Genomic DNA, 10,423 nt, shown 5'->3' on the forward strand with positions numbered 1-10,423 from the left:
TGCTTTGTCCTTTAGCTTTGTCTGACATTTTACTTACCATTTTTTTTTAGCTTTTTTTGAAATTATAATACCAGTTACAATTTGAGAGAATAAACAAAATTTGGGTTTCTGAAAACTCGGGAGGGAGTTAGAAGATAAGTGAGACGTGGATGAATCAGCTATATTAGAAAACCTGGGAAGGTGAGCTGAGTTGGAAACTTGATAGATCTAATAATTTATTGGCTCAGGATTTGTCAATCACCCAGCTCAGCAAATGAGATTAGAGCAGAGTCATAGGGGAGGGAGGGAGTGACGCAGCAAACTATTTGCACCAAGAAAATCTAGTCAAAAGACCTCTGTGTAATCATATTGCGGCACCGGTTTTTCTTGCAGCAGCTGCTGCTTGCGAAGGAGGTCCGCCCAACTGCAGCTCTCTGCCGTCTCTGGCTCGCTCCTGCGAGACTGGCCTCGCCACTCTCTGCACCCAAGCCCATCCTACCGTTGCCTCTGTCCACTTCTCACAGCATTCATCCCCGCAGCAGCCTCCACCGTTATTCCCGCAGCCCAGCCAGCCACTACTGCTCGCTCCACCTCTGCCCCAGCCACCACCGCTTCTGCTATTCCGGTGAGTCTTTCCCTGCGGAGGTCAGGTCTCCTTATCTTGGCGGTAGCCACCTTACGCGTTACGGTCCTTTGAAAAATGGCCGAGTCAGCCGACCACAAGAAACTGTTAGAATTTAGTCAAGAAGAGGCTGATAATAAGGTAATTATGGAGGGACCCGGGGAACAGCCGGAGCAGAGTGAAGATGTCGCAGCTGGGCCTGGAGATGATAAGGAGCGCGGTGAAGAAGCCGCCGTTGGGCCTGGGAAAGAAGGGGGAAAAGGAGAAGATGCTGCTGCTGGGTCCGGGGAAGGTGGGGTAAAAGATGAAGATATTGATGAGGATTCAGATCGTCCAAAAGGACTTATTGGTTATCTTTTAGATACAGACTTTGTTGAAAGTCTACCTTTGAAAGTTAAGTACCGTGTGTTAGCCCTCAAAAAGCTTCAAACTAGAGTGGCCAATCTAGAATCCAAATTTATGAGGGAATTTCATGGCATTGAAAGAAAGTTTGCTGAAATGTATCAACCCTTATTGGAAAAAAGACGTCAGATTATAAATGCAATCTATGAACCTACAAAAGAGGAATGTGAATATAAATCAGACTCAGAGGACTATGATGATGAGATGTATGATGAGGAAGAGATGTATGGTAATGAGGAGGGTCTGGTGCATGAGTATATGGATGAGGATGATGGTTATGAGGGAGATTATTATGATTATGCTGTTGAGGAAGATGATGGCGATGATGATGATGATGATGATGATAATGGTGATGACATTGAGGCTACTGGAAAAGAGAATAAAGAAGAACAGGATCCTAAAGGAATTCCTGATTTTTGGCTGACTGTCTTAAAAAATGTTGACACACTCACTCCTTTGATTAAGAAATATGATGAGCCTATTCTGAAGCTCCTGACAGATATTAAAGTGAAACTTTCAGGTCCTGGTGAGCCTCTCAGTTTCACACTAGAATTTCACTTCAAGCCCAATGAATATTTCAAAAATGAGCTGTTAACAAAGACTTATGTGCTGAAGTCAAGGCTGGCATATTATGATCCCCATCCCTATAGGGGAACTGCAATTGAGTATTGCACAGGCTGTGAGATAGATTGGAATGAAGGAAAGAATGTCACTTTGAAAACCATCAGGAAGAAGCAGAAGCATCGGATTTGGGGAACAGTACGAACTGTAACTGAAGATTTTCCCAAGGATTCATTCTTCAATTTCTTTACTCCTCAGGGAATCAGCTCAAATGGAAAAGATGGAAATGATGATTTTTTACTTGGTCACAATTTACGTACTTATATAATTCCAAGATCAGTGTTGTTTTTCTCAGGTGATGCCCTTGAGTCTCAGCAGGAGGGGGTAGTTAGGGAAGTTAATGATGCAATTTATGACAAAATTATTTATGATAATTGGATGGCTGCAATTGAGGAGGTTAAAGCCTGTTGCAAAAATCTTGAGACAATAGTAGAAGACATTGATCGCTAACAGCAGAGTATACTTGGCCCTAACATTTACTGCCTTAGATCTTTACTCAATATATATAAGTTAATTATATTCTCGTGTTCTGAATTTTTTCTTGCAGTGCCAGTTAAAACATAGGTCTCAGAAGTATAGGAGAAATTTAAATACTAATTCATTTGGTGTTGCATTTTAGTAGTAGAATGCTTTCAAGAAATGTAAACTGTGGTAGATGATTTAAAATATTAGTATAGTGTTGTGTAGTTTAAATCCTTCTAAAGTCCTTTTATCATGTAGCTATTAATCTGTGGCTGTGAGTATTATCGGAACTGCTAAATGAGATCAACATTTATTTGAAAAGAAAATCTTGGAGAACCAACCCAAGGTTTTCTGCTGTTGCTGTTGTTTGTTTTTATATTTGTTTTCTTAGACCTTAATCTAGTGGGTTTAATGCTGTTGTACCTGCTTCATTTTGCAATAAAAATACAGTAGATTTAAAACTTGAATGCTTAAGAAACCTGTAAATAGTTAAGAATTTCAGGCAAAACCACATTTATTGTTAATAATAGCTGGTCCATAGGCTCTTGTATTTTATGTGACCATAATAAATAATATAACATAGTTATATTGAGGTTATTGTTTATTAGTGGTTAATCACATTACTTTCAAGAGATTGCCACATATTATTCTGTGTAATTATGTAAACTGTATTAAGAGTGTATTTATCTTCCTATAGTACACTTAATCATTCATTGGAAGTAATCATGTTACCATTTTGAAGTTTTTTCATGTTCTTTCACTGCAAAATAAAATAAATAAAAATTTCAGAGTGTTTCCTGTTTTGAAACTGATCTTTTTTCTCATTATGTTCATTGGAAAACATTTGAAAAATACTAAAAAATATATTAATTAAACCAAAATCCATATACCCACTCCCCAAAGATAAGTATTGTTAATGTCTTGATTTATTTTCTATTACTTTTCTATGTGTTTAAATATGCATGCAGATCTACTAACACTATACTTGAATGTGCAAAGAAACTATCTGAGGTTTTATTTATTTTTTAAAAATTATTTATTTATTTATTTATGATAGGTACACACAGAGAGAGAGAGGCAGAGACACAGGCAGAGGGAGAAGAAGGCTCCATGCACTGGGAGCCTGATGTGGGATTCGATCCCGGGTTTCCAGGATCGTGCCCTGGGCCAAAGGCAGGCGCCAAACCACTGCGCCACCCAGGGATCCCTATCTGAGGTTTTATAACTAAACTAATTTTGAGTCCATCTCCACACCCCAAGTTTTTGGGGAAACAAAAATCTCAGTTTGAATCCAGTAAATTCGCTATTTCATAATTTAAACATTGATATAAATAACAGGCTCCTGTGTGTTAGTCTATATTTCAGACTTACCTAACTTTCCACAATGTCATCTAGGTTTACAGGGACTTATATTGTTTTATCACATTGGTGGGAGGGTTGACCACTGACTGGGGAAATAGAATGTGGTTGGTTAGAGAGCTGACTTGTCTCAGAGCTGACATTGCCTTCTTCACATGTGGAAACCCAGAGGTTTGGCTTCCCATTTTGGCAGATTCTATGAAGGTCATATCTATCCCTCTGGGAAAACAGGGAATTTTTAAATCCCTTCCAAGCCATGTGAGATCTGAGAGAGGCTAGGAAGTGCTAACTGTGTCTCGTTATTGCTGCCTATCCACTCTTCCATCCCAGGTGATTGTGATGTGATCCCACAGAATTATAAGATGAAAGTGGAACAAAAGCTCTTCTGCTTGTGACTTATTCCTCCATTATTGAACATGCTCCCTTCGGATTTTGGCTCAGAGAGGTAAGTTTATAACACTGCCTGATTTTCTTACCTCTGCCTCATCTTTACAATCAACTGAGGAGGAAGATATGGGCTTTTTCTTTCCTTTTCCTGTCTGGATAGGACCCTCCTCTAATATATCTTTCTAGCAGAGACAGTGGTAATGCTCACCTGCTTTTCTCTGGGGTTGCAATAGTTGACAGGGTATAGGGAAATAGAAGCAACTTAGTATTATAGGGGAACCTAAATTGGGAGGTACTTCCAGTGTATGCTTGTACTTCCAGTGTATGCTTGTTAATTATAAACATTTTCACACTCTTCGCCACCCTCAATGTTGACCTCTGTTAAATTCCTGGCTCCAGCAAATATTGATTGGACCTCTTTTAATTGTTAAATGTTACTCTGCATTAAAAGGTTAGGAACATGGGTGTATCTCTCCCTCTATTTTACAGAGAAGGACCAGGCATCTTGAAGCCCCTTCTGTTCCTTTATTTAGCCTCCTTGAGCTAAAGCAGTAAAACTGCTTCTGAGCTTTCTGTGAGGGCAGGCCAGCCCCTTTCCTTTATCCCCCATGTCAGTGGTGTCCAGTCAAAGACCATCAAGGACATACCCATAGTTGAATAAGCACATACCCAAGTTGAACATAGTTGAACAAATTGAACATACCCATAGTCTCCATCATTGCCATGAGGGAGAACACACATCCTGGGGAGGCATTGTATGTTATCATTAAGTGTTAGAAAACACTGCAGAATTTGGGCTTTGATTTTGTGATTTGGTGGAGGGTCTGTGGAAGTTGGGGTTTACTCTACATTGTAGGAAAATTTAATGGTTCATAGCTCAATAAATCTCATCTATAGGGAGAAAAGTTTAGAAGAAAGACAAAGCTGTAACTGGTAAAGAGGTTGTAGCCACTTACTTTAGCTAGAATGGCAGTGGTGTTTAGCATTTTGTGAGTAACACAGTGATTTTGTTTTTGTCTGTGCTTAGACAAAATTAGATGGCCTCGGTTTGTCTCATTTTATTACAGTCTCATAGTAACCTTGTTTGAGGTTGGTATTCTATGAGATAGGTTATATCCAATTGAAGAATGGCATGGCCTAGTTGTGAGGACCAGGCCAGCTTCCTGATGTCAGGGATTGCTTTTTATATTTCCTTCTCTTTCACCCCTTCTCAGGGATGAAATTGAAGGTTGTCATCACTCCTTTAGCTTGTGGATGTTCATCTGATTTGCCTTTAGACTAGTGTAAAGGAACTTTAGGCTTTGAGAGTAGGCCATAAATTTCAACCCACATACCAAAGAAGTCTATACTAGGATTTAGGACCCAAGTGTGACTAACGATAGAATTTTTACCTTAATTTTTTTTTATAATTGTTCTTTAAAAAGTATATCATTTGTACAGTCCTGAAGGCTTGTTGAGATGGCTCTTGGGGCTTGTTAGAAGTTTGGTATTCTTAGTTCTCAGGGGATATACTTAAATACAATAAAATTCCATTTTTTGGTACATCATAATTTATAGTGTAAATTATAGTATTTAGTATTATATGTCATATGGTAGAGTGGTTAGTCTCTGAAGCCAGGCTGCTTAAATTCAAATCCCAATTTTGTAACTTATTAGTTGGGTGACCTTGTACAGGTTAGTTTATGTGTCCTAGTTTTCATATCTGTAAATATATAATAATTGCACGTTTATCTCGTAGATTATTATGAAGATTTAATTGGTTTATATGAAGTGCTTGAAATATGCATGGCACGCAGGGAGTGCTGTATAAGCGTATCTATGTTATTTTTATTACTAAGTTAAATCTGTGAAATATTCAAAACCGGTATACAATAAAAGTGTGTAACTTCTTATTAAATCATTAATAATTGTCCCCATAATTTGTTTTCTAATTTACAAAAAGTGAAAGAACCTGCTTTACATTTTAATTACAAAATCTCCAGGATTTCTGCAAGTATTAAGGAAAGCTAAGTGGCAAATTTAGCAGCAGTACTTAAGGTACTGACAAGCCCGATTAATGATGAGGAAAATATAGTAACTATATGGTAATTCTTCACCACTGAATGCATTCATTATCTTTGTAGCTGTGTACACCAAATAACCCTCAACCACAGGACATTTGTTCACTGGCCAATGGTGCATTATCAAATTAAAATATTTGGAAACCAGAGAAAAATAGAATACAGAAAATAAGAATCATGAAATTATATATCATCCATAGGTACCCAAGAGATTTTACTTTTTAGTTACTACACAGATATGTGCAACATGTAGCTGATTATTTTAAAGCATATAATCTTTTAAAAAATAAATATAATGGATAAGTTTACATGGAACACATTTCTGAAATGTATTTTCTCCGATTTTTTTTTTTTTTTGCCAAATAATACAGGTTTTAAAGAGAGAAAAAAGTGTCCAAAAGTAAACAACCTCGGCTTGTTTTTTAAAAACTCATGACCCATTTGTTGACCTATTCTCAGGGAATTTTAAGACAATAATAAATACCTCTCCAGGTCCTGTAGCCAATGGGTAATCACTACCCTCCATTCTGCATGTGCACACATCTCACTTCTACTGGCTCTGTGGAGGTTTGTGTGTGCGCGCGCATGTGTGTTCACGTGAGGACCTGCGTGGGATAGGATAAAATGGGAAGGAAGTTAAGGGGGGATAGTCATTTGTCATAAAAGGACACTGGCCTCGGTAAAACATCTCTATCGGGGTGTGCGAGAGTACGTGGAGGCGGGGAAGACAGGGCTTAGTCATCATGGATGCTGCTACTTTAAGTCTGTTTGGCCTGCGCGTGTTGTGCGTGCGCGCATGTTGGTCAAAAGGAATGGGTGAGTCCTCTTCCCAGCTCCGGTGGTTTATGAAACCATATTGTGTGTGTAATAGTGCCTGTGGTCGGTTACAAAAAAGGCAGTTCTGGCCAAGGCTTACTCCGGGCGAAGTGCCGTCAGTGGCTTTGAAGGAGGTCAGGAATGGGGGCCGTTCTTCCACGTTGAAGTCAAGGTCAACTTGTCTGTCTGCTAAAGCGAAGGTACCCAGAGGGAAGGCAAAGATAGGTGGCAGCGTAGAGGGAGGGTCCTGGCATGGTTAATATTTGGTCTGACCCACACCTGGGGGAGAGAAACTTAAGGAATGACAAGAGGAGAGTCCCAGAATTGGACAGTGTGGGGGGTTTTAGGTTTAAAATACCTGCAGAATAGATATCCTTTTTGGTTGATGAAGTACAATGGCACCTTGGGTCCAGGACAGATTTGGGTCAAGCATACATAAATGCAGATATGTACATCTATATAAGAAGTAGTGTGTATAAAAGGAGTATTACTAGTTCTGACACCTACTGAGTACTTCAATGTCAATACTAGTGTAGGTGTATTTGGTAGAATAAATCAGTCTGTAATATGTTAATCATCTATTGGTGTTCAGTTTGCCAACATACAGAATAACACCCAGTGCTCATCCCGCCAAGTGCCCCCCTCAGTGCCCGTCACCCATTCACCCCCACTCCCCGCCCTCCTCCCCTTCCACCACCCCTACTTCGTTTCCCAGAGTTAGGAGTCTTTATGTTCTGTCTCCCTTTCTGATATTTCCTACCCATTTCTTCTCCCTTCCCTTCTATTCCCTTTCACTATTATTTATATTCCCCAAATGAATGAGAACATATAATGTTTGTCCTTCTCCGATTGACTCATTTCACTCAGCATAATACCCTCCAGTTCCATCCACGTTGAAGCAAATGGTGGGTGTTTGTCGTTTCTAATGGCTGAGTAATATTCTATTGTATACATAAACCACATCTTCTTTATCCATTCATCTTTCGATGGACACCAAGGCTCCTTCCACAGTTTGGCTATTGTGTGTATTAATTTAAATTTCATACAAAAGGTTCAGCATTCCAGTTGATTGTATCACTTGATGTGAGAAAAAAGCTTTCCAAACAGTCTTATTTGGTAAGATTTGTGTTGAAATGAAAATTTCACAAGGCAACTCCGTGAAAATAGTGATAAGTGGCTGTATTTTTACATTTTCTATTTCACATCAACATGCTTTCAGATTCTTTCACACACACATGCACACACACACATGGCTGGATGATCCAGAGTGAGAGGAAGCTCATGTTCAGAAGGTTTCACAACAGGTGGAACCAGTATGGAGTGCTTTATCATTTGGTATTTCTACATCAGCTATCAAGGTGAAAGGAGGTAATAAATATTGATACTGTGTGTATGTATGTGCATACTTGCATCTGCGTGTGTATGTGCATGTTTTAATACAGAATACTTCAGTAGCAAGTGGAAATGATATTTATAAACACACCATAATCTTTTCTGTCCAGAATATCACCTAGAGTTTGCCAGGAGTCCTATGGATAAGGGAAGAGTGAGTGGTTTGTGATCAGTTCCCTCTCTCACTGTGATGAGGTACTTTTTATTTTACAGCTTAGAGGAATTGAAAAGGTGTTTATACTTACTAAGATCCATATCAGCCAATTTAAAACATTTGCATTTCATGGTCAAGAATTAAACTTGTAGGGATCCCTGGGTGGCGCAGCGGTTTGGCGCCTGCCTTTGGCCCAGGGCACGATCCTGGAGACCCGGGATCGAATCCCACGTCGGGCTCCCGGTGCATGGAGCCTGCTTATCCCTCTGCCTGTGTCTCTGCCTCTCTCTCTCTCTCTCTCTGTGACTATCATAAATAAATAAAAATTTATAAAAAAAAAGAATTAAACTTGTATACTCTTTCTGTATGTTAGTGTGGTATTTTAGAACATTTAGAATTGTGTCCTCACTAGAGTTTGGATCAGGGTGGTTATCTCCATTTTTCAGATGAGAAATCTGAGATATCGACATTGTAATTTGCCAGTACCATTCAATTAGTGGTGCAAGAGTTCATATCTGATCTCATTGCTCATGCTCTTAGTCACACTATGCTGCCTTCAGTGAAACTGATGATGAATGATATTGCTAGTTTGCTTAATATCAAAATGCTTCTACCCGTATTTTCTTAAAGATTTATTTATTTATTTTATTTTTTAAGATTTTATTTATTTGTTCATGACAGACACAGACAGAGAGAGGTAAAGACACAGAGGGAGAAGCAGGCTCCTGAGCCCCTGCGCCATAGGAGACTCAATCCAGGACCCTGGGATCATGATCTGAGCGGAAGGCAGGCAGGCGCCCAACTGCCCAGCCACCCAGGCGTCCCATGCCTATACCCATATAAAAGCTGTTTGGTACTAGCGTAGGGATAGATATTAACATATTCCTTTGTCAGGTATGTTACCTCATTGATTTAGAATATATGGTAACAGCTAGGCTGAAGCTTTTTTAGAAAACTCCCTAATGTAGCTTAACATGAAAAATTATTACAGGAACTAAATCTTATTTTCCTTTAAATATTGTATAATTTAGACTTTGCTAATCTGACCTGTTCTTTCATGGGTTTAATTTAAATTTATTGTTTTTTAAACCTCAAATTTTAAATCTTGATTCTTGTTCCTATTGTGGAACTTGTATATTATGTGATCTGGGTCACCAGTTCGTTTCCATATCTATACGATGGAAATAATTAGTAGTGCCTAGGTCATAAGATTCTTCTGATGATTCATTGTAATGACTGTCAAGCGCTTATCACGATGCCTGAAACATAGCAAGCCCAGAACATTTGGTGGTTATTATTATAATAATCATTTTCACTTCTTAGGATTGTCACAGAGAAAAAAATCATATCATGGGTTTGGTACATAGTAGGAGCTTAAAAAAATTATAGCTACCTTTTTATAGCTTTATATCCCTGAGGTGATCACAAACAAAAGGTTTTGAGGTCATTTTCTTTTGTCATTTTCTCTTTTTAAAAATTTTTATTGAAATAATAAGAGACTCAAAGGCAGGTGCAAAAATAGAACATAGAATTACATGAGCCCTTAAGGTTTATGCTTTTTGCCAGATTTTGGAAATTTTCAGCTTTTATTTCCTTGAATATTTTTTCAGCTCCACATCATTTATTCTTCTTTTCTGAGAACTGTGTGACATGAAAGTTAGATCTTTTATTATTGCTATAGGTGTCATTGTTCTGTTAATTTTTTTTTCAGTTTATTTTCTCTTTGTTGTTCAGATAGGGTTAATTCTATTTATCTGTGTTTAAGTTCACTGATTCTTTCCTGCTATCTGCATTTTGCCATTGAACTCACCCAGTGTATTTGTTGATTTATTATTTTGTCAAGTTTATTTCTATTTGGTTCATTTTTATAACTTTTATTTCTTTGCTGAGATTTTCTCTTTTTATTTGTTTCAAGAATATTTATAATTGCTTGTTAAGCATTTAATCATAACTGCTTTCAAATACTTATCAGATAGTTACAATATGTGAGTCATATAGGCATTGTCACCTGTTGATTGTTTTTACTCATTCAAGTTGTGATTTTCTGGTTCTTGATATGGTGAGTGGTGTTTGATTATATCCTGGAAATTTTTAGTATTATGTTTTGAGACACTGGATCCTATTTAGCAGACAGTCACCCTGGTTAGGTTTAATGTGCAAGTGTTTTTG

At 38.2% G+C, this 10,423-nt stretch overlaps 1 protein-coding gene across 1 annotated transcript; it reads left to right on the top strand.

Moving 5' to 3' along the window:
* The first annotated feature begins 601 nt into the window (after positions 1-601).
* NAP1L2 (nucleosome assembly protein 1 like 2) lies at positions 602-2,894 on the top strand. Its single transcript, XM_077887390.1, has one exon. It carries the CDS (start codon positions 680-682, stop codon positions 2,072-2,074), a length of 1,395 nt encoding a protein of 464 aa, XP_077743516.1. The 5' UTR covers positions 602-679; the 3' UTR covers positions 2,075-2,894.
* The last annotated feature ends 7,529 nt before the right edge of the window (positions 2,895-10,423 follow it).

The sequence above is a fragment of the Canis aureus genome, chromosome X (genome assembly GCF_053574225.1).
Source record: "Canis aureus isolate CA01 chromosome X, VMU_Caureus_v.1.0, whole genome shotgun sequence".
NCBI classification, from domain to species: domain Eukaryota; kingdom Metazoa; phylum Chordata; class Mammalia; order Carnivora; family Canidae; genus Canis; species Canis aureus.

What these genes read in the sequence shown, in the direction of transcription:
- NAP1L2 (XM_077887390.1), top strand. Translation starts at nt 680, where the DNA reads ATGGCCGAGTCAGCCGACCACAAGAAACTGTTAGAATTTAGTCAAGAA.